Here is a 23,852-nt window from a genome sequence, read left to right on the forward strand (position 1 = left end):
TTAAAGGCATAAAATAAAAGCAAAATAATGCATTAAATGCTGAAATAAGCGAAGTATTAAAAACATAGAAGTCAATCCATCAATGAACCAACTGTATACATAGTAAAGCGCTTGATAAAATAAGAAGAAAGAGAAAAGAAAGAAAGAATATGAAATATGTAATATTTGAGCATAAAGAGCGTGCAGGAAGAGAAGGAAAAATTGTACTGTAAATAAAAGTAAGGGTAAGCAATATGAGAGAAGAAAAAGGACAGAAAAGAAAGGAGAGAGAAGAATGACAGTATGAAAACTAAGAAGAATAAATTAAAAGAAAACCTTACATAAATTCCAAACCATACGAGGGGTGGGGGGATTGGAGGCCACACGGAACAATGACGTGTCCGAGACTCACGAGGGAAGGCGGGAAAGAAAAACGGTACCAACAGACTGTAGCAAAACATGAGGAAAAAAAGGAAGACGTGGAGCGGGAACCTGTGAAGGACAAAAGAGGTTAAGCATAAGGTAAAAACAGTAGAAAGAAGAACGAATGCCAAGTTGATATTAACCATAAACTAGACAATGAATGAACTAGACAATAATGATAAACTTGAAAACAGCAACAACATTAAAACCATCCCATGAGAAATCTCAGGGGTATACTACACCATAAGGAAGGTGAGACTCATGCAAGAACTAACGGTAAAACAGAGTCAAAATGAACTATTTGGGATGTGGCGATGAGGGTGTATCCATTGAGTCAGTCAAAAAGGAATAAAGGAACCTTTTAAGCTTTAGTGGATCCTCGTAGGTAGTAGTTTTGTTGTTAATAGTTACTTTGAATAGACATGGATGAAAGAGACCATATCTCGCTCCCATCGATCGTAATTGAGGCCTCATTACCAAGAACTCTTTACGGCGATCTGCTGTTGATTTAGCGTAATCCTGAGTGAAGAATAGCGTTTTCCCCGACCAAGTAATTTTATTCAAAGCTCTGGCAGTAGAAATAATTGTCAATAGGTCAGTGTATTCAAGAACATATAGTATCACTCCTCTTGGTTTACTCTTTGAAGCAGCAGATGCTAGGTGTGACAATGATCCCAATCGGTGAGCTCTTTGAATGTTTAAGTTGGTGCTTTCCGGAAGTTTGGGAATAAAAGACTTGAAAAAAGCGATTAAGTCTGACCCTTCTGTCCCTTCCCGCGGACCATAAATACGAAGATTATTTCGTCTGTTTCTATTTTCTAAATTTTCTATTTGTTTATGCAGCAGTGATACCTGAGAGCATAAGGATTCAATTTTAGAAGTAGAGGTATTCAAAGAGTCAACATTTTGTTCTAGAGTAGTGACGCGGCTTTCTATGCATGTCCATTTCTTGGAGCGTAGAAGTCGTTTCTTGAAGTGTAGAGGTAGTTTCCTCAACAAATGGGCGCAAGGCCCTGATTTCCTTTAGTAATAAGTCCATGGTGACTGAAGAGACTTGCTTAGGAGAGGGAGGATCCTTTTTCAATCTTTTGGTTGAAGCTTTAGTGCCAGCAGAAGCTGTAGTAGCCGCTGTTAAAGTCATAGTTTTCGGTGAAGAGTTAACTGGATCATCCATGTCTAAACACTGGTAGCGCGAACTAGTTGAGAGGAGAAATGTATGCCTAGATTGTGTCTCTTTAACTTGCTTTCTCATGGAGAAGCTAAAAACTGCAGTGAAGATACAATAATAATATCACTGTGAGGAAGAAAAGTTAGAAAATGTTCTTCACAATATAACGGAGAAACAAGCCAAAAGGCAAAAAATCGTGCATTAGCGTGGTTGTATGAAGGTACAAGAGAAGAGGCGATAAACCATCATGAAAAGAATAATAACTGAACATGTCTCAAGATGTATCATCCAAAAACGAAAAGAGAGATTATGAAAGGTCACTCATTCATAGAACAATTGAAATTGCAAGGAAATATAACTCAAACCATTGAATTGAAATAACATTGCCTGTACATATACATATTCTGGATTAGATGACTCTTAAAGTGGTAAGATGTCGAGTTCACATAATGCAACCTTCCCATAGAAAATGTGATATAATATACCAAGTACAGAAATGAGGCGTAAACAAAGGAAAGCCCCCAGAAATAATTTAAGGAAGAGTTACAGGAGCGCGACACAAGTGTTTCTCCAGTTAGAAATATAGATGTGTGCAGAGATTCAGCCGGCACTCTTGAGAGATTTCAAATCCCTGATGCACAAAATTGCGGTCACAGAATGAAGAAAATATCGCATCCCATGTAGGAAGCCAAATTAGTCAGAAAGCAGAGTATACTATTGAAGAGGCAGGAGAAGTGTTCATGCGGCAATTTTACCGGTCAATGCGATGGAGAATTCAGTCAAAGAAGTAGCATTGCAGCGTAGTAGAGCTCCGTTCGCGACAGGACACAAAATGGCGGGCGCAATCCCACTAGCGCTCCGTCACAGGTCATCGATGCAAAAAAGAAGTTTTCAACGTCGAAATTGCGTTTAAAAGCCGGGTGCCATGGAGCTGGATATTTCCGACGCATATTCCTCCAAATTGCCAATTATGCCTAGGCGAATTATCGCCGTCAGGCCGATTTAGTTTCCGCCGCTCCCAGAGAGCTACGGGCAAGCCGCCATCTCCGTCAGGCGCTAGCCACGCCCCCCCTGGATGTGTATCTCTAATGGCACACCCTCCTACGTCGAACGTGACCCCTAGTGCGCAGCCGGTGTCTTGTTCAGATAACTAGTTTCTTACAAATGTTTATTTATTATAAAGATACATGATCCTTCGTATGTTCCATTAAAGGATGTTTTTATTTCAATTCATATTCATGCAGAACTGGATAACATTAGATCGTGATTTAATCTCATGACAGTTAGTGATCATATATATGTAATTTATACATGAAAGCATGATGTGAAATAAAGCAAAATTCCATTAACTTCGATAAATAGCCAATGATTTTGTCATTCTTTTTTCTTCCTTCTGTACCAACATAAAACGTACTTCCTAAATAAAATTGCCCTGTATCGAATTCTTAAAGGTCTAAGATAACTTTCAGTAATTTTTAAGGACATTACTATAATTCAGTCTTATTAAATCAAAATTGGCTAATGTGAGCAGTTTTTCATGAAAATGTTTAACGGACAGCATATTCAAGTTTTGCAAACGTGTGATTGTGGTCGCAGGACTAGTAACCTATTGTCAGGTTTGTAATGGACAAAAAGTTACCAAGGAACAAACTGATTTAATAACTGTTCAATATATATTTTATAATATGTGTGTCCGATATTGTTGTATATAAGGCCGATTAACTCACAAGCTCTCATAAACATCAACCGATGACTGCATTAATTTTGTTTTATTTTAAATATTTCAGATGATAAAGTATGGGGTAGTGAGCACTGATAACTTGATTAAGGATCTCCTTCACTGGAAGACTCTGTATGTTGCTGGCAGACTACACAAACCTGTAAGTAAACATAATACATATGCATTGTTCGTTTGCAATTCACAAAAGATGAAGAAGCAATTCTTGTGTTTTACTTACTGTGAAACTTTTTAGTGAAACTGAGTTGTTAAATATGTTCTGTTTAGAAACTGCACAACCATTCATGCAGCTTTATGTGACCCTTGAAATAGCTTAGGACGTATTCTTTATGAGCTTTCACTACAAGAGATGAGGGTAGAGTCACCAACAATATTCTATCTTCCTGAGCGATGCAAGCCTTAATCGGTCAGATTTACCTGCAAGGAAACGGGCCTAAAAGTACTTTTTTTTAAATCTTTAATGTCGAGTTTAATAATTTCCAAGAACAACAATAAGTGTAGAGATGCGAGCCCTACATCCGATGACCAGCAAACACCAAATGCTATTTTTTAGGTCTGTCCTTGAGACCACTTCAGCCGTTTCACCAGCCGAATGTTTTCTAAATAGGCGTTTATATAATACATAGTATTACTTACTGCCTCTAATTAAATGCTTCAACAAAACAGTGCTTAGTTAAATACTTGTAAAACTGATTTTTGATGCTGATAATGTTACTCGCAAAAGCACTTTTCCTTGTTGTTAAGTAACTGCTTGCATTAGCCTTTACACTTGTTTCACCGTATGTTTCAAAAGATAACATCCTGGCACGAAAATAATTGAGTGCTCAACAGCTAAAAAAAAGTATTTTTACACTTCCAGCTTGTAAATAGCCCGTTCTTTAAATGTTGTAATTCCGCTTAACCTCATGCCATAGTTCTTAAAACCTATATACTCTGAGGCTAATGTGAACTGCTGGAGATGTGGTTCTCTAGTGACCACATTTGGTGGGACTGTGTATTGGTATGATACTGCTGGAAGGAAGTACTCAGCCATGATGCACACAAGTCCTGGAAATGCCATTCTAGGCTCACCCTATGGTAATCATGTTTATTATGCAGGAGCTGTGCCAGGAGGAAGGGAGGAAGGCTTTGACCATTCGGTTGTCCCTTATGTTAGGAGCAGCTGAGAGCCCCATTGCTACACATTGGGAAGAAAAATCGTGCCTCCTCATTGTCTCGGTAGATCTTGTCACTTTGAAAGCCTCTCGTGCTTGAGGGCCTCTCCCAGCTAAAGCCAACAGAGCACCTATTCCAATAATATATGGAAATTCCTGAATCAACATATGAAAGCTCTGAGACAACTCATGGACTAACTAGCATATTTGTGAGTGCTTAAGATGTTTAGAAATTAGTGCAAGCAGAATGGCGGCACTAGACAATATCCACCAAAGGTTGATATGAGAAGGTCCTACTTTTTGTGTGGTCAACTCAATTGTTTACTGGCTGGTTTTACTGGATTTTGAACTCTGCACATTGTGACCCTGTTGTCCAGGCCTCAGTGTGTGTTCCCTAACTGCTCAAGCATGGTCAAATTGGCTAACCCCCCAATTGACTTATTTAACTTCACACTAAGACCATAGTATACAGGAAAATATATGGGGAAAAACACAGATGACATGGAAAGTTAAATGTCACCTGTGGACTGCAGCCCTTATTGTGCCATCCACTAGAGTGTCAAGAAAAGCAGTACTTCAGACCTGAGCCAAACTACTGCAGCTTTTTAAACCTGCAGACAAACCTGTCAAAATAACCCATTTTCAAAGGAACAAACCTTACTTTTAGATATTTAATACATCACCCCTAATTTGCCATGCTACCCACAAATCAGAAGTGGTACATACAAGATGTTAATCTTCTTATGTATCTATAGTGACTAGCCTTTAAAAGCTATTTTCACTGGAAAGGGTTGTACCTGGTTTATGAAAATAACTACAGTTCAGAACAAAATGTCTGGTATGGGAGAAGCTACTGGAATAATTCAAGCACTATTTTCAATGTTTATTATCAATCCAATTCAGTGGTGAAGTTGTATTTTTAATAAATATTTAGAAAAAGAGACTTTTAAAAAGTTAGATGTTGCCTCCACCTCCAGTGGCTAATTAGTATTAACCAGCTGCCAGATGACCCTGTCAGTGCTTCTCCTTAATGAGATTTGAAAACTGCTCCCACAGCAGAAACAATGGGTTAGACCTTTTCACAGGAAGACCGTGCATGTGAAGTATGTGATGCATATCCGCTCAGAAATGGCAGCTGGAGAAAGTTCAAGGACTTCATTAACTTGAAGGGGACAGAAGTGATTGCTGTCCATTCATAGGTTTGTATAAGGGCAGATCAGGGCAAGAGAAGCATTTGTATACAAGCCAATCTATCGCCAGTTTGGCACTAGCCTATTGGGAGGAGGAGCTGGTCCCAGAACCTGTTTGATCTAGCTGATGAGGCTGCTCATTTGCCTAAACGTGCTCCTGGATGGCACACAAGTTTCCTTCAGTGGCAGAGAAATTCTTCCTAGTTAAATTTGCCTCAAAATGGCACACTGGGGGATTGTTTGCATTAACACAATCAGGATGTGTTGCAGAAGTGGGAAGAGTTGGCCTTTGTCACTGTCTCCTCATTGATTTGGGAGTATTCAGGAGTTACCCCCACCCACTGGCTAGTGAAACCATAACGCTGGTATCTCACCCACAGCCCACCAGAACAGTTTCTGGACCTGCAGTATAACAGGAGAGGGCTGGACCAGCTATTTGAGATCTGTGTGGAGACATCAGGCACTGGACCCGTTCCCACTTGTAATAAGTACTAAAAAAGTGGACTCCAAGAGTCAGTTAGATTACCTCCTGTGTGTCTACAAGCTGCAAGTCTTTTTTTCCTGAAGGCCCCAGCCGATGAGTAGCAACTGGACCTGACCTGAACCGGACTCTGCTGGAGGACCCCGCGGAGTGAATTTTGACCCCTAAGTGCTGCCCCTGAGGTCCTAGGAGTCTTACAAGTGAATAAGAGGATCTGCTCCAGAAACTCTTAAAAGTTGTAACTTAGAACGTTTTGATTTTTCAATACCTTCACAGCTTTAGTGGGACTTACCAGCAACAGCGACGGATTTCGAAGCAACTTCGTCGGATACAGCTTCATACGTGCCCTGGTGGACGATTATGAGCTGCATAAAAAACACTCAATTTAAAGCAAAGTCTAAAGTATCCATGTAACCTGAGGACTTTGGTGGCTGTGAAACTTGAATTTGTCCTACTCTGAACTCTTCCCGCCAAAACCAATGTCTCAGATTGACTTTGTCCAATGACTGTCTGGTTTTGAGAGGCCTTCAGTGGATAAAGCTTGCAACGTTGCCCGACCAGAGGATTTGAGAGACTAAGTCAGATGGTAATATCTTTGACTGGGCTGACCTGCATGGTGCATCCAACCCATGCTCCATTGTGATCAGTCTAAGCTCCAGATCAGTCCAGTACAGTCTTTTGGCATTTTGGTGAAATTGTGCTCATTATCTTTTTCTCCAGTTATACAATTTGAGTGTAGTGTTGGTAATATGCTATTTTTGGCTTTTTTTTAACTGTTTTGTTACTGCTAAATGCTTAACATATTTTCCTAACTTAAAACCTGTCTGTTCTGTGTCATGGCTATCAGGGTATTGAGCTCAAGGTTTAAATTATTGAAACTCAGTTTTACTCTGATTAATGTTTTTCTTTAATTGGATGTTATAGGAGATGGGTCCTCATTCGGATGGATGTGCTGACTGTGGTTATTGTAATTAGAAAGAAGATATATATATATATATATATATATATATATATATATATATATATATATATATCTATATATATATATATATATATCTATATCTATATCTATATATCCTGCTTGTCCCAAACTAGCGAGATGCTCTCGAGCACAGTCCCGGGCCTCAAGCTGCAGCCCTGCTCAAAGGTGGAAACGCTGGCATGCCGAGTCCTTTTCGCAGCCGTTGCACCCCTTCCTGACGCGTTTCGAATTTCTTCATCAGAGGCTGGTGGTGAAAGGGAAATGACACACAGTCCGGTGCTCACAGCTTCTGAAATACACGATCGCGCGCCCCCTATGGGCTGCTCGGGATGAGCCTGCGCGTTGCTTTCTGGAGGCTGGGCGCGCGATCGTGTATTTCAGAAGCTGTGAGCACCGGACTGTGTGTCATTTCCCTTTCACCAGCATCTCGCTAGTTTGGGACAAGCAGGAGCTACATATATATCGGTATCTATTGATACCGATTCTTGTTTGGCCATCTAGTAAAACAAAAATTGTTTTAAAAAAATGAGATCATTATCTCACCTCTGAGAAAAGCTCAGACCTATTTGTTGTTTTTGATTCACCTTGTCTGTGCCAGGTCACTTCAACGTACTTGGGGCTTTTCCAGATACTAAAATAAGTTGCTAATTATGATATGCACAATCCTGTTCAGCAAGCACAAAAAGTGATGTTGTTAGATCTAAAATAGATTATTTCAATATATAGTCTCAGCAAAAAAATGAATACTATTTGTGCTGCAGAGCTCAGCTGGTGGGACTTTTGCTATGAAATTCTACTGGATCACACTGTCTGCTAAAATGTTTGAAGCTCTGACTTTGAATCACGGTGCTTTTGTTTGTGAATATCCCACATTATTTTAGCACTGAACTCCAAGTTTGGGGGCTCTGAAGGAAGTTATGCCGTAGATGAAAAATCTCATTGAATGCCCGAGGGAAGTCACGTCACGCGCGCTGTAGGCATCAGTGCAATCACAGCGTTGGCACCTGCTCTCTAGCGGCCTCCTACTTCTTGCCCAGGGAAGCGGCTGGGTGTAATTCGTTGACATTGCAATGCTCTATCAAGGGAAATAATTGAGATTCAAAGCGTGCTTTTTAGTAGTGGCCTGTAGATGGCAGTATGCGCACGTGTCCTTTTCATTCTCGCCCTTTTCTCTTTAAACTGTGTTTACCATCAAGTCATTGTATGCCTGGGAACGATGATGCATGCAGGTGATAACGGTAGCACATGTAAATGAATTTTAAGTAAAATTAACGAAACCGTATTATTCCAATTCTCATACATGTCAGAACAACCGTAACACTTTACCTTCATTATGTAAACGGCAGGAGACCTAATACACGATTAGTTAGACCTTACATCTCTGTCCTTTAGTTTCACAAAGAGCACCATTTATTTAACTCTACACGCGGCAACAACTCTATGCGGATGTGTGTGATAAGATAATATGAAGATCGCAAAGCATTCTGGGTCTGCTATATGATGCAACATGGAATTTTCAATCTATAAACGCTCAATTAATGTATTTAACTTATCGAGGCATTGGAGCCTTTGTCTCAAGCAGTTTGTGAAGCGAGTAGATACGACGTAAAAATAAGACGAAGAGAGTAAAGATCAACATTTCATTTGTTAATTTGTGGGCTTTTTTTTGTTGTAATAAATGACAGTTGTTATTCTGATCTTGATTATCAGCTGCAAGTTTACTGAGAACTTGCCTAACAAACAATACAGCTGAGAATTTAGAAATGCCCAGTGATATTTGCACTGTTGAATTGAGTTTTTGTATGGAGTGCAATAAAACTCTGTCAAGGATCCCCTTATCATTTGGCGAACCAAAGAATCCACTGTTATCTTCCTCAGTTTGAGTACAACAATTTTAATATTCCTCCTGTTTAAAGAGAAGATTTTTGTTTTATCCTTTCCACTGGGTATTTGCCCTCTGGCTTGACCCCATACACTTTGAAGCCCTGCTTCTGATTCTGTCTAACTTAGGTTTGATTGTTTCTTAAAGAGTAAACATTTGCACCTTTTCTGAGAAATTGCAGTTAGCATTAACCAGGTAACACAAAAGCTATTTGAGCTAATTCATCAAATCATCTGGGTCTTTAGGGGTTTTACATAGCCCTCCTTGCTCGGTCATATCAATAATCCCACCAATAGGGTCAGTCAACCACCTTCTGTGCATTTTTTGAATTTCTTTTTGTACTTCGAAAAAAGCACCATCTTTGTGTCACTAATGGGATGGAGTAAACACGCCATTCTTGAGCATTCTGAGGATTGAAGGTTCTCAGTGTGAATATAGAAGTGTGTATATTTTCTTTTCTTTTTTGAAGACCCAAAAGCAGTGGATGTTGTCAGAAATGTCCTCATTATTTACTTTAGAATTAATACCCATTTTGTCATCGTTAGCTTATATCACATCCATTGTGATAACAGTTCTGCACGTTTGACAAAACTCTCACAATTCACAACTTATATTGCTAACCAAAGTAATATTTCAAATAAGTGGATATGCACTATGAAATGGCATGGTTATTTTTAAGCCAACCGATATGTCTGCCAACTTAGTGGTGATTAGGCCCAAAATGACAAAGCACTGGAATTTTGTTTTTCCAGCCAAATCTGTGCCTGGACGCACTCAAAGTTCTCTATCAACCAGCAGGAGGGTTTTTTTGCAGAACAAGATAGAGCTTGAGATGATGAAGACACGATTTCTTTAGCTGTAGACTTCATAGAGGCAGTTCTAACCTGCTATAGTAACAACCTTACTCCAAGTAAGTTGTAAGTTTCCTTATTGCGAAAACCCTCTTATGGACCTCACTAGTGTAGATGCCTGTTACTCGCAATTTAAAGGATGTCCCTATGTGTTGATACACTATTACATAAGACATAATGTGCATCTTCAGAATAATGGTTTGTACTTGGAACCGGAGTCTATCCCCTACTCGGCTATATAAGCATGTGTATATAAAATTAGGAGATGGGAGTGCATCTGTGGGCGCCCACTTCAAGATGTTTACTGTGTAGGTCCCATTTGAAACCTCTCCAGTGTCCCATTGGGTTTAGAAGATCACAGAGGAATGGAGAGCTTGAGCACCTTGACAGAGCACCTCAGCATCGGGACCTGAGAACAGATCAAGCAACGGCTAGTTGCCAGCAGTAAACATGGGGTGATCCTGACTGTTAAATGAATAGAATCCTGCTTAAAGTTTGACCCATATCACATAAGATTCAGGAACATGAAAACAAAGTAAATACAGTTAACTTTTTTAGTGCCCTTTTTACCTTAAGGTTTTTATGCCCTCATCCATGAATAGTAACTAGACTGTGCAGTAACCGAGCACAGTGGAACAATTATGTTGTAGAAGTTCAAGACATAAGGTGTGAAATAATTTCTCGCAGTAAGCTTTACCTTCCAAACAATATATCAGCCTTGGGTGAGCTTGAATCTTTTTAGGAACAACAAAAGGCCAGTGTGGTTGTTCTAGACTTGTTCATCCTGTTAAGTTATCTTTCAAACCAGACACTCTAGCAGAGATATTTTCATGTAAAAGATGCATGGTGTAACAAAAGAAAAAACAGATCACCCTTACTGCGTGAAAAAAGGTGACCTTCTCTGATTCTCACTTGGCAAGCCGCCCTTTTCAGGGTTTGAAAAATCAACAAAATGCTATTAGACCTACAGGTCGAGTAACTTATTAAACTAGAGTTTCAAGGTCTTTACCTTGCATTCATTTCCTAAAACACGATCAAAATATTGATTTTAGTTAAAGTTTCTTAATTTACGAAGATTATTGCATGGTGTTGGGAATGGAGGGTTGCTGGTGTAATGTATCCATTGCAGGGATCATTGTTTGATGCAAGGGCAACAGGTTCATATCCGAGCAAATCCACTAAGACTTTCATCGTTCCGAAATTAAGAACATGAGTTTTATTAGTTTGGCAACTATACATATTTGTTACCTCTCAATAGTGGCAAGGGACATCTCCTAGTTAAGTTGCGTCCACTGATGGCCCATGTGCTTTTTTGTATGTTTACATTATTATAGTGGGGTGCCGAATTTGTAAGCCAATCAGTCGAATGGATGCACTAAAGGTACCTGTGATGTAACTGAATCGGCCCTAAATGTATGGCCCTTTCAGTTTCAAGTCTGTCTTTTGACTGATTCAGCCTTGGTTAGTCACCCTTCCATATGTGATTCCTGACATGTGACTGACAGAGAAGCGCCACTAACAATTGTCACTAATCAATATGTGTGTTAGAAATGGAACCATCTCTATAAGTCTTTCAGAAGCAATCAATCAACATTAAGGACAATTGTGATACCATTTGTAGGTCAGTTTTTAAAAGTTTACAACTTCCATTTCATAATTATTGTGTTTAAAAAACTGCTGTTTGAAGAAGGCCAAAAATAAATACTCCTGTTGTTGTCATGTTAGTTTTTTGTCAAAACACTTCCCCCTCCCCCAAAATGCTGGGGAACAAGAGAGCGATAGAGATGTCGCAATATGAACCCTACGAGTCCAATCTTGTAATCACAGAAAACTTAGGCGACACAATACGGTTCTAATCCAATCAAAGGGTATTTACCTGGATAGTGAGAACCCAGGTGTCGGGTCCTAATGTCTGGACAGGAACGAGGAATTGCACAACACTGTAAGAACATGCCGCGCACACCTACCTTGGTGTCATGCTTTATTATCTTCCTGCCATATTTAGCAAGACTCCATATAATGACTGATGGGCTCCCCGTTGTGCTAGGAATTCTTTTTGGTAAAAATGGGGATATAGGATCCAAAGTGAAGGTTAGAAATCTCAGGTTCCTTCTGAAGTATACTCCTTTATTACCGAAGGGTTCTGAAGATGATTAAAAATGTGTCATTGATGTTATGGAATGTAGCCTCACATGGGTCGACATGTTTCAGCCATACACAGGCCCCTGTGTGGGAATTATGGTTTTTATCAGGACCAGGATCCCCTAGTGTTCTATTGATTCTTCATCTAAACACTCTTCAGCACCCAAACAATTAGAAAATCATGCATTAGTTGTCGGTAAATACTAGTGTTTTTTGCATCATTGTGTGGGGGGGGGGGGGGGTCCTGTAATAGATAAATGATAAGTAAAAACACAGACAAGGCCTATGACAATTTAGATTTTTCACAGCCTGGTGGGCAGAAAATCTGGATTTTATTAAAGACACGGAGGCTAATATTATGCAAATCTCCTTTAATACTACAGCCCAGTAGCAACAATGAGAATGAGAACATAGAACACTTATGAACATTCTAGAGAGTTACATAGTCCCATCACGACCAGCCATCTTCATTCTTTGTTATAAACTGCGAGGAAAGATCAAACTTCATGAAGAAAACAGGAATATATTTGAAGACAGCTTTCCAAAGGTCGTCCAAAGGGAAAAAATGAATTTTCATTCTGAAAGAAAAAGGTAACATATCAAGTATCTTATCCACAATGGGAGGGATAATAAGAGGAGGGATAATATTAGCCTCCGTGTCTTTAATAAAATCCAGATTTTCTGCCCACCAGGCTGTGAAAAATCTAAATTTTATGGCACGACACGGAGGCCATATTATGCAAGTTTAAAGTGCATTAATAACATTATCAATTGGATTTGAAATTGGTCTAAAATAACAAGTCCTAAACATGCTATCATTCGACCAGTCAGCTGCCCTAAGGATATCTTGTAGACTTCCTCCCATAAAAAAGGCCTTAGAGGCCGAAGCACCTCTAAGAGAGTGAGCTCCAAAGACAGAGGTATCTACACCACTTTCATGCATGACCTCTTTAACCCATCTTGCCAAGGTTTGGGAAGAAACACCTTTGTGAGGCGATTTATGTGAAATCAAAAGTTGATGTTCATTCATTCTTAAATTAATTGTACCTGAATATCAAAAGAACCGACCATTATACCATAATCCGCCCGTTGATGCTATGGGTTAGATTATGGAAAGTGCCCGAACTACAGGATTACAGGGATGGATTAAAAGAAATTATGGAATATGGCAACTCCTTAACTATCCCATGGATAAAGCATGTTAAGACTTGGCTTACTGATATAGGTCTAATTCATTTCTGGGAAAACCCGGAACTTTTACCGCCCAATGCAAAATTAATCTTAAAAAGGGCATTCTGGAATTGTATGGTGAGCAGGACAACAAATGCTTCAGTTGCTGGATCTTTGGTAACAAAATTCTTGAGCTTCAAGGATGAGCCTCTCTTCGAGACTTTTCTCGATGAGATTGAACCACCCCTAGCCAAGACCCTCTTCCTAAAACTTAGGTATGGCAACCTGCTAATTAAAAGCATAACAGCAACATGGTCTAGGAGGATAACTGATCCTTCCATTGAAGCTGATGACCTATGTACCATGTGCGAATGTAAACATCCTGAAACCGAGGCCCATATGCTTTTTATTTGTCCTGCTTACGCGATAGCCAGGAAAAGATGGATCAAACCACTATGCTTACTGTTAGGGCTAAATTCATGTAACCAGGCATTAAGAATAATAAAAACAAACTCTAACCAAGCAATAATATTTAGTGTTAGCCATTTTCTATATTCGATATTCTTTTTAAGGAAAAGAAAGGGACAACAGTTATAAATGTTTAATGTATATTTCCAAAAATGAACCAACAGATAACAATCTCATATTGAGGGACATTTGTAATATTTCAAAGGATGTGCTTAATATTTCTCCTTTTACTTTTTTTTCTTTTACTTCTTTGAAGAATTGTATAATCGTCTAAAAATGTTTTATAATTGTAATGTTTTTGTGCTTGATTCTTTTATGGCATTGTTTGCCGAAATAAAGATTTAAACAAACAAACAAAAAGTTGATGTTCATTCATTCTTAAATTAATTGTTTTTCTTTCATATTCTTTCAGACATTTAACTACACATAGCCTTTCATTCTGGGGAAAGAAAGGGTAAAAGATAGAGGAAGACATTGTTTTAGTTCTTTTCTTGAGGTAGAAGCAAACACCCTCTGGTTGGAAGGCTCTACTAGAGATATCCAAAGCTTTAACATCAGAAGTTCTTCTAAAAGACACCAAACATAACAAGACAGTAAGTTTGTACGAGATGCGTTTAAGCGAAAGAGAGAAATTATCACCCCAAGAGGAGAGAGTTCTAAGAACAAGGATAACATCCCATAGGGCGGAGTATTTGGCAGAGGGAGGATTGATGACTCTCATGCTCCTCATAATCTTTTTAGTTAGTAAGGCTTGGCCAACAGAGACTCCGTTAATAAGGGAATGGCCAGCAGAGATTGCAGATCTATAAACGTTACCTGTTCTATAAGATAGACCGGATTTGAAGAGATCAAATAGGTAATTAACTACGTGAACTAAATCAGTTGAAACGGGATCGTAGTGTCGTTGAAGGCACCAGCAAACCCATTTGCTCCATGCCAATCGATAAGCTTTCCTTGTACCGGAAGCCCATGATTCTGAAATGAGAGTGAGAGCATTTGACGAAAGTCCTGGGATTCGCCATTGTCTCCTGAAATCTTCCATGCCGTCAGAACTAGAAGACCTTGCTCTACCAGGGGATGGATCTCTCCTAATGGGCCCGTAGTATCTCCCTGAAGGGGGGGATCAGGATGGGAAAGTCTACAGACATTTCGAGAATTATGGGAAACCAAGCTTGGGATCTCCAAAGAGGTGTTATGACGACCATGCTTTGTTTGTAGCGACGAGCATGAAGGAGTAGGCGTGGAATTAGTGCAAAAGGCGGGAAGGCATAAGGGGCTAGACCAGTCCAATCTTGGAGAAAGGCGTCCACTCTGAGAGCTTCAGGGTCTGGTCTCCAGCTGAAAAATTTGATCAGTTGAGTATTCAAACGATCTACAAAGAGATCTATTTGAAAGGGACCCCAATGAGACTGAAGGACTAAGAAAATTTGTCTGTCTAGTTTCCAATTGCTCGAGTCCTTGAAGTTCCTCGAGAACCAATCTGCTACGCCGTTGTTCAGCCCAGGAACCTATTGCAAGGTCCGACAAACCTTTGGAATGTGGACCTCCTAGTTTGCTGACGTAACGTACTGCGGAGAGACATTGTCCATCCGAAGTGTCACACAGCATTTGGCTGAATTCTGAGTGAAACAGCGTATTGCAAATGAACCCGCTAATAACTCCAAACAATTGATGTGCAATCTCTTCTCTTGAGGAGTCCCTTGGCCTCCTGCAGATAAGTTCCCACATCTCGCTCCCCATCCTTGTAAACTTGCGTCGGATTCTATTATTAAATCTGGTGTCTCCCCGAAAATGGCTCTGCCATTCCATGCTTCCACGTTCTTCAACCACCACAGGAGTTCTGTTTTGGAGTCTAGATCTAGGGAGATCAGATGAGAGTAAGAGTAATTGAATCTCAGGGATCTGGCTTTTAATCTCTGAAGTGCTCGGTAATGTAAGGGTCCCGGAAATATTGCTAGGATTGTTCAAGAGAGTAAACCTAGGATTTTGGCCAGAAGCCTCAAAGGGAAGAGGTGTAGACTGAGTAATTTCCGTATTTCCTTCCTGACTTTGTCTGAAGGGAGTCTTAATTCTGTTTTTACAGTACCTACCAGAAAACCCAGAAATTGAGTCTGTTGACTCGGAATCACATAAGATTTCGTTGTGTTTATGACGAACCCTAGGTGTTCTAAGAGTCGTATTGTGAGATCGGTATGGAGAGACACTGTCTTCTTTGATTGGGCCATTATAAGGATGTCGTCGAGGTATATAATTAGCCTCACGCCCCTTACTCTGAGCCAGGTGGTTATTGGTCGGAGTACTTTGGTGAAGCACCAAGGGGAGGATGACAGACCGAAGGGGAGGCTGCAGAATTGATAAAGATTTCCCTGCCAGGTAAATTGGAGGTATTTTTGGTGAGGTTCCCAAATTGGAATTGTTAGGTAGGCATCTTTTAGGTCTAGCCTGGTTAGCCAGTCCCCTTTTCTTAGAATGTCTCTCAGAAGGTGAATACCTTCCAATTTGAAGTGTTGGTATACAACCCACTGATTTAGACCCTTTAAGTTTATCACTGGTCTTTGTTCTTTGTTTTTCTTTTCTACCAAGAAAATATTGCTGAGGTAACCTAAGAAGTGAGCTTTGACGATGGCGCCTTTCTTTAATAGGTCCTGAACCTCTTGACCTCTTGGGAGACTAGGGTTTTGTCTTTTTCTGAAAAGGAAATTTCTTGTGGAATTCTTTTTTGGGATGGTAAACCTATGAAATCTATTTTTTAGCCTCTCACTGTTTGTAGGATCCAAGGGTCTTTGGTTACTAAATCCCAATTCTGTGCGAATAAACGTAATCTCCCTCCCACCTTTGGAGGGGTAACAAAAGGGTCTTTCGAGGTTCCTACCTGTAGAGAAGGACCGTTGACTTCTTTCACCTCTGAATGTGCCGCGAGCACGGGATCTTTGTCTTTGGGGGTAGAATTGTTGAGATCCGAAGTTGCTGTTGTATCTTCCGCCACGCGCAATGAAGGGTCTTGATGAGGAGTTTCCTCGGCCGGGGAAACGACCCCGCATTCTCCCGGCCCTGGTGAAAACACGATCCTGGAACACTTTTTTAATGTCCTTCTGGGATTTTTGAATCGAATTAAATGCGCCAACGTATTTGGCCATGTCTTTGATAAAATCTTCCCCAAAGAGAAGGCCATTTGATTCTGGTCCCCTATCGTTTTTAGCAAGTTCGATAAGTTTTGGGTTTATCTTAAAGAGTACCCCTTTCCGTCTCTCGGTGGAGAGAGCGGTATTGGCATTGCCGACCAGGCATATGGCCCTTTGGATCCACTCTCTTAACTCTTTAGGGTCTACCAAGGAGTCATCCAAGTATGCCGATTCTGCCAATTCAAAGATTTTGGTAAGGGGGCCAATGACGTCAAGGAGACGGTCTTGACATGACTTCAAGCCTTAATCTATGCCCTTTCTGGGGTCTCTTGAGGACTTAGTTACAAATGCCACAACTTTAGGGTCCAGTTCAGGTGTTAGCGTTATTTTATTTGGGAGGTTAGGTCTGGGGCATTCTGAGCGTAGTCTTGCGCTAACCTCTTGTGGGATATCCTTCCTTAACCAGTAGGTTACGTAGTCTGCTACGTGTTGTGAAGGAGCCCATTCGGGGGACAAAGGGTGTTTAATTAATAGTGGATCGAACATTAGATCCCCAAATGGGTCCAAAAGTCCCATATTTGATTGTGAGGTCCTTGAGACCTCTTCTGAGCTTCCAGTCCCCTTAGGTGCCTCTTCCACATCTGTGTTGAAACCCGAAGAACATGACAAATCAATCCCTAGTTCTGAATTGCCATCACTGTCTTCGTTGTCAATATTTATTAGAAGCTCTGGGCCTGAATCTTGCCCACATAGGGTGCCCGAAGCACCAGTCTTTTCACCGCTTGAGAAGCGTGACGGAGGAGCTGAAGTTTTCACTTTTTTTTGGTGCGGAGGACTTAACCTTATTTGAGTCCTTTCTTTTACCTCCTAGCATCCTCTTTTTTGGAGCCTCAACTACTCCTTCTTTTTGGGTACTTGTGGAAGGGCATGGGGATTTGAGAGAGAGGGCTTCTATTTTCTTATCGATGGTTTCATCAAGAGAGCCTAATGCCTTCTCAAGGGCTTTGTTAATTAAATGTTCCAGTTTATCCTCGATATTAATTTGAGGATCGGACATTGTGGGGGGGGGGTCCTGTAATAGATAAATGATAAGTAAAAACAAAGACAAGGCCTATGACAATCAGAAGTGCACTTCTGTTCTCATGCTTTGATGATATTTGTGCCACTGCAAACTACACACGTGAAGAAACCATTTCAAATGTCACAGCAAGTCAATGCATGTAAGTGAATACCTCAAAATCCTGTTAACACAATCCAGTCATTCACTCTTACCCTAAAATAGTGATATAGTCTCACGGAGGAACAAATGAGGTGGAGGAATGGGGTAAACAATGTAAGTCAAGGATTACTCCATATTGGCATTTCTCCTGAGTGAAAACCCCCTGCACTTAGTTTGTCACGGGTAGCTGCCTGTAGTTTATCCAAACAGGCCATGTGCCCACCGAATAGTGCTAACAGACTGCCGGCTTCTTAAATAGTAATTCCATTATTCGATCAGGGACGTGTCGTGAATATTGAATAGTTATTCTGTGTATCAGATTAGGAGTGTTTCTGGCACCCCAGCAAACCAATGAAAATACTTCATTCACAAGTAATTGAAGGCCCTTCGGGACCTCTTGCTGAAGGTTTTCATTCAGAGGTTACAGGTAACTATTAGTGGGACTGACAAGCTAGCTCTCCTATCACCCATTGACTTTATGCTCGTCTTTAACCCTGTGCAGCGCTTCCCTGCCATTTAGCAGTGTTCACTCTATATGAATATCACAGTGTATCAGCAGCTGCCTTTCTCCATGTGACCACTGGAAAGGTTAAGGAGAGCAATAATAAATATGAGGTAAGCAAAACTGCCTCTATAGAGTGAGACATTTTCATCCACTGGTGGCTTATACGTTAACTTCGAAAATCAGCACAACTTTCACCTACTACAAAACAAGTATTTTTGTGTTTACTGTTTTGGGAGTTTGATCTAGAAATCAATGGAACCTGTGGACATTTTCAGTGCAGTGATTTTCTGGCGTAAATCTGTCTCTCTCCTTCCGCCCACTGTCTGTCTTCATTCACTTCCTTTCCTTATGCGCTGCCTTATTTAAAGACAATGAGGCATTTTTTTCATTTTGATGATATTAGGCAGAAATATATCTCTCATATGCATCAACCAGAGATGACCCTTAAGGGCAGGAATATACTAATGCCGAAGAACATGACTGAATGTCCGAACGTTGTAGCCCAAACATTTAATGTGTATATCTTTTTATTATCTTTTTATACAGTAGGTCCCTTGATCGATGCAAGATAAGTAGTAACTACAAAAGTGTACAAAGTGCACTCCATATTTTTTGCCAAGGACATTGGACTCACATGGGATATAAGAGTATTTGTATGTACTTAGACAACTGACTCGTTACAGCCTCTTTCTCCCCATGTATCCTAATCACTGTCCATCATGTAACGTCTCCGCTCACTGGATCCCTCAGCTAGTGTCTTCTCTTGTGTTAGCCCTGAGTATGTCAATAATAAAAGAAAAAACATCGTCTCTGTTGAGATGGAAAGCATCTGTACAGCACATCATATCACAGTTACTTCCAAACCATCATTCTACACTGTTGTTCAAAATGCTCTACAATTGATACCCCTTACTGTCTTCGTAGGTGCCCACTCTCGTCTCAGTAAACACTGTTTGTGATGGCTGTTGCCATAGCACTGCAATCGAGTAAAGACCCGTCTTTTCTAGACTGTACCTCGAGAGAATTGATTTATATTCTGGCGTTTTGGCACTTTTTGGATATCCTCTGGATGGGAATTCCATTCTTCTGCCCTGAAATAGTAATTTCTATGATTTTAGTTTATATGATTAGATAGCGTATTTATCCTAGGACCCACTCCATATACACAGCCTCTAGTCTGCCGAAAATCAGTCCCTCTGCAACATTTGTAGTTGAAGGCGAACTTCCTAGGTCTGAAGGCTTTTCATCTGTTAGTGTAGGGCAGGTGAATATTACTTTATACCAAAACATGGCTGTGTTTACCTCAGCAAGTAAAGGACTCTCTCCAAATAATTTGCCTACCATGCAGTTAGGACATGGATGAGGGCTCTGGCAAGAAACATAGGTGATTGACTTATGTTACACTTACACACACCAAACCAGTTGCCCATGATGTGGTATAATTGGATTTGTTTGCATTTCAGGTATAGCATTACCTTCCTTTTGAAGTAAGACAATCCCGTGAGCATTCTTGCATGTGTTCCTCAGTGTTTCTGGTGTTTGAGCTACATACAAATGGTGTGAGAGTTCCTTAAACTCAAGTGAAGTATGGGTGATACTTTTCTCTCAGCGGTGCCTAGATCTCCATCCTTTCACTCCCTTTTAGAGTTTAGCCATGTTTCCCAAGGAGCTAGCGTGAGTTTTCTTTGGGCGCCAGTAGTTTAGGTTTTTTTGCTAAATGTATTAACTAATTGTAAAGCGCACGTTCACCCAAGTCTTGGGTCTCTTAATGCTGAGATAACAGATGTCTATTGTTACCTAGTCCGACAGTACTCGTTTTATCGATCTTGGAATGATGAAAGGCTGAGTGGGACTAGATGGGTTTCGAACCTGTGGCTTTGAGGACAAATGCTTTTTCCTGGAGTGGATGGCATTAATCTACTGAGCCACCATACCCGGCTCCGCAGACTGTGTTGTCTTATAGCTTATTATATCTTTGCGGACCATCTGTAATAAAAAGATTACTTCCATTTAAAAATAGAGCAGTTTAGCGAAATTTCAGTAGTCTTTACCATTTACACTACTTGGTTCAACTATCCTTTTCTACTTAAGATTTCAATGTTACATACATACAAGTAGTAACACGCACAATTCATTGTTGAATCAGCTGTGTATTAGAACTCTGACAGAGTTGGGCACACCCAACTTCATTCGTTCTGCCCCAGGTTTACCAACCTTTCAGACATACTAGCCCATCCGAAAACGTCCTTAAGGCTAATTATCCATTTCATGGTAAATGTTTTATCATCTTCAGAATGTTTAAAGCTGAACCACCCCTTTCTAGATTTGAACCCGCGGCCTGCTTTAGGTGCATACAAGCAAACCTTTCCCCAGCAGGTTCATGCAGGTATATGAACACCACTGAGCTTTTATTCCCAAGAGACGAGCTATACTTTTATGTCCTCCATGACTCAAACAAAATTGTGTTTTGAGATTTGTAATATTAAATGCTTGTATCAATCTATTTTGTACTCATATTATCAGATTTGAAGAGTGGAGTAAGCCCTGTCACTATTGGAACCTATATTGTGCAAATTGCACACTTATCACTGCAGTGGGTGATAATCTGTTGGACTACCCATCTGTCGTAGTAGCTTGTATGACTTGCTATTCATACACAGACCTCTGGAAGAGGTCCATTAACTCCCGATGTTGCGTTTATTTTATATTATTTTATTTATAAAGTTTTATATAGCAGGAACTTAATGCCTTTAATGATATGACTGACCCTATGCCCCCTTGACTGATATGAACACACTAAATTACAAAACAGTACAAATAGATCTTCATGATAAACTTAAAAATACTTTTCAGAACTCCAAAAAAATAAAGAAAACCAGGCCTAGAGCTTTGTGTGTTCTTGCTGGTAATGGTTAATATAAACACCGACATTGCGTTCCAACTAAAGTTATGTTGTAGACCTATTTCCTCGTAAAAATTATTTCAATTCCGATAGTTTTTCACTTCATGAACATGGGATTGGGGTGCTATTGTTTTCAGTGCACACAGTGAGTGGGTGGGTATTTGATGTGTGGACATGCGCTAATGAACCTGCTGATAAATAAGAAATAACCTCTGTTTCAGGTCCTGTCAATACAACACCTTTCAGGAGGTCCAGAAGTTAGTGTTTCTTTTCACAGTATATAAACACCGCAGTACTTCATCCATCCACTATTTCTTATGCTTCTTTTTGAAGTAAAGACTGATTTTCTTTTGATAGGTGAAGATCCTAACGCAGAATGAGAATGGGAAACTACATACTGCACTAATAAGTAACCTGAAGAGCGCAGTCACTGCTGCATTTCTCATGCTTCCCGAAAGTTTCTCAGAAGAAGAACTCTACATCCAAATCGCCGGGCTCTCCTATTCTGGTTTGTAAGACTACCATACCTTTTCCTGCTGACTGGCAAACACTGAAATTAGAAATTCAATGACAATCGCTCCTCTATTTTACTTCATTAGACTTTAGGAATCCAGACTGGGGAAGAAAGGCCTGTGTCTTGATATGAGCTATGACTGAGCTCCTGCATAATCCAATGCCTAACTGGAATAAGCAAGTCATTGAGTTTACCATTGGTAGTTTGACTCGAGTAGCAAGCCTTTCTCAGGGAAAAAATCTGCATGTCATTTGTACATATGTACCACTGCAACATTACATTTAAGGGAAAAAAATGAAATTACATAACCTATTTAGTTAAAACGATTGCGTGCCAGATGGACACAGGGTTTTAGCATCCGCACACCCTCTGGTTTGGTAAATCAGAGGGTTTGCAGACGCTAAAACCCTTTTTCAAATGTACCAAAGCCATTGAACTATTCTGAAAAGACTTTCATGGATTATGAAGCCAATCAATCAATAAAAACTTAATTAGACTATGAGATAATCTGAAAAGTCAGACAACTAACATACATAAACATTACAAATTATAAAAGGATGGAGTTAAGAAGGCATACTACTGATGAACATAATGCGGGTCTACAGTCATTACATTTATAACAGAGTTAGGTACATTTTAGAATATACTCTGTAAAATTTGCAAGAACATTTAAAGTGGAAGAGTGACTGTTAAAATACCATATCACAAGGGTTTAGGAAACCATGCTGAATCGGTATTTGGAAGGGTTGTGTAAAGTTTACATTTTCTTTTTCTTTTTTTAAACTCATCCCATTTTCTTTTAAGGAAAACAAGCTGCATTTAATTAAAAAAATGATTGGTTTATTAAAAAGCAATCACAGACATAGTGGTCTGCTGACCCCAGCAGATAACCAATCCGTGTAACTTCGACAAACTGCAGTCGGTTGCAATTTGCGACCTAGCTCATTAATATTACTGAGGTAGGCCAAATTGCTACCCACTATGATTTGGTATGTTGTGAACTAACCTATTTAGCACATAGGTCGCTCCCAAAATACCATTGCATTGAATAAAAGTGGGTGTGCAAATTGCGCCCACTATTACTGAATGCATTGCATGCATTTGGCTCTGAATTAGTAAAAAGAAACCAAAACTAAAAAAATAAGACAAAGTTCTGAACTTATGAAATATTTTTTAAACATCCATAGGATTAATAGAATAAATGTTTTTATATTATCTATTCAAGTAAATGTCTGCAGTTCACCCAGCTCCAGAGTTTTACTGTTGTTTTTTGGAAGTCACAGTCCACCAGTGGAGCAAGGTAAGGGGCTACAACCAAGCAGCACACACACCATTCCATACAATAATTTCACATTCCAGCTGAAGCCTTAAGCTGAGCTGCAATACGATCCAAGTTGCAAACCCCTGGAAATCATAGACGCTGCTGTTTCATTGGAGGCACCTGGTGCAGATTTTCTGGAAGCAGTGTAAGGTCGGAGGACGTGACTGTGCCTGGCTCTGTTAGGTTGTATAGCTTGTTGTTCGCAAGGTTCTGTTGACGTTTTGCGGCATAAAACTTAAAACCAGACGAACCAGTTCTTACATTGACGAGGTGATGTCTTCATTGAGAAGCCTTGGCAACATGTCTCAGTAGATGAGCAAGTTACGAATTCCAGTCTTTCAGAACTTATTCTATAACTTCTTTTCTCGTGTCCTAAACATTCACAAACTTCCAAGGAATGTTCCTTGCACACTATTTAATATATTTATTCAGTTAACTGGTCTAAATAATACATTCAAATAATCAGCTTTTGATTTTATTAGTAACAACATCTGTTAAATAAAAGCTCATTGTTTACCCGAATATCCAGCTAAGTAACATGTAAGCCTCCATAACCTACATCCTATAATATTCCCTGTTAAATTTCAGTACTCCGGGTCCCAAGTAGCAGCTGTCGTTTTCCATTTGGGTTCCAGAAGTAT

At 39.9% G+C, this 23,852-nt stretch overlaps 1 protein-coding gene across 1 annotated transcript in view; it reads left to right on the top strand.

The window, feature by feature from the left end:
- The window catches only part of TAMM41 (TAM41 mitochondrial translocator assembly and maintenance homolog), a 243,086-nt gene that overhangs the window by 60,108 nt on the left and 159,126 nt on the right, over window positions 1–23,852 (top strand). Inside the window, exons 3-4 of the mRNA XM_078661406.1 lie at window positions 3,358–3,450; window positions 21,734–21,884. Coding sequence (XP_078517532.1) covers window positions 3,358–3,450; window positions 21,734–21,884 — 244 coding nt within the window. The remainder of the gene's footprint in view (window positions 1–3,357; window positions 3,451–21,733; window positions 21,885–23,852) is intronic.

The sequence above is a fragment of the Lissotriton helveticus genome, chromosome 9 (genome assembly GCF_964261635.1).
Source record: "Lissotriton helveticus chromosome 9, aLisHel1.1, whole genome shotgun sequence".
NCBI classification, from domain to species: Eukaryota; Metazoa; Chordata; class Amphibia; order Caudata; family Salamandridae; genus Lissotriton; species Lissotriton helveticus.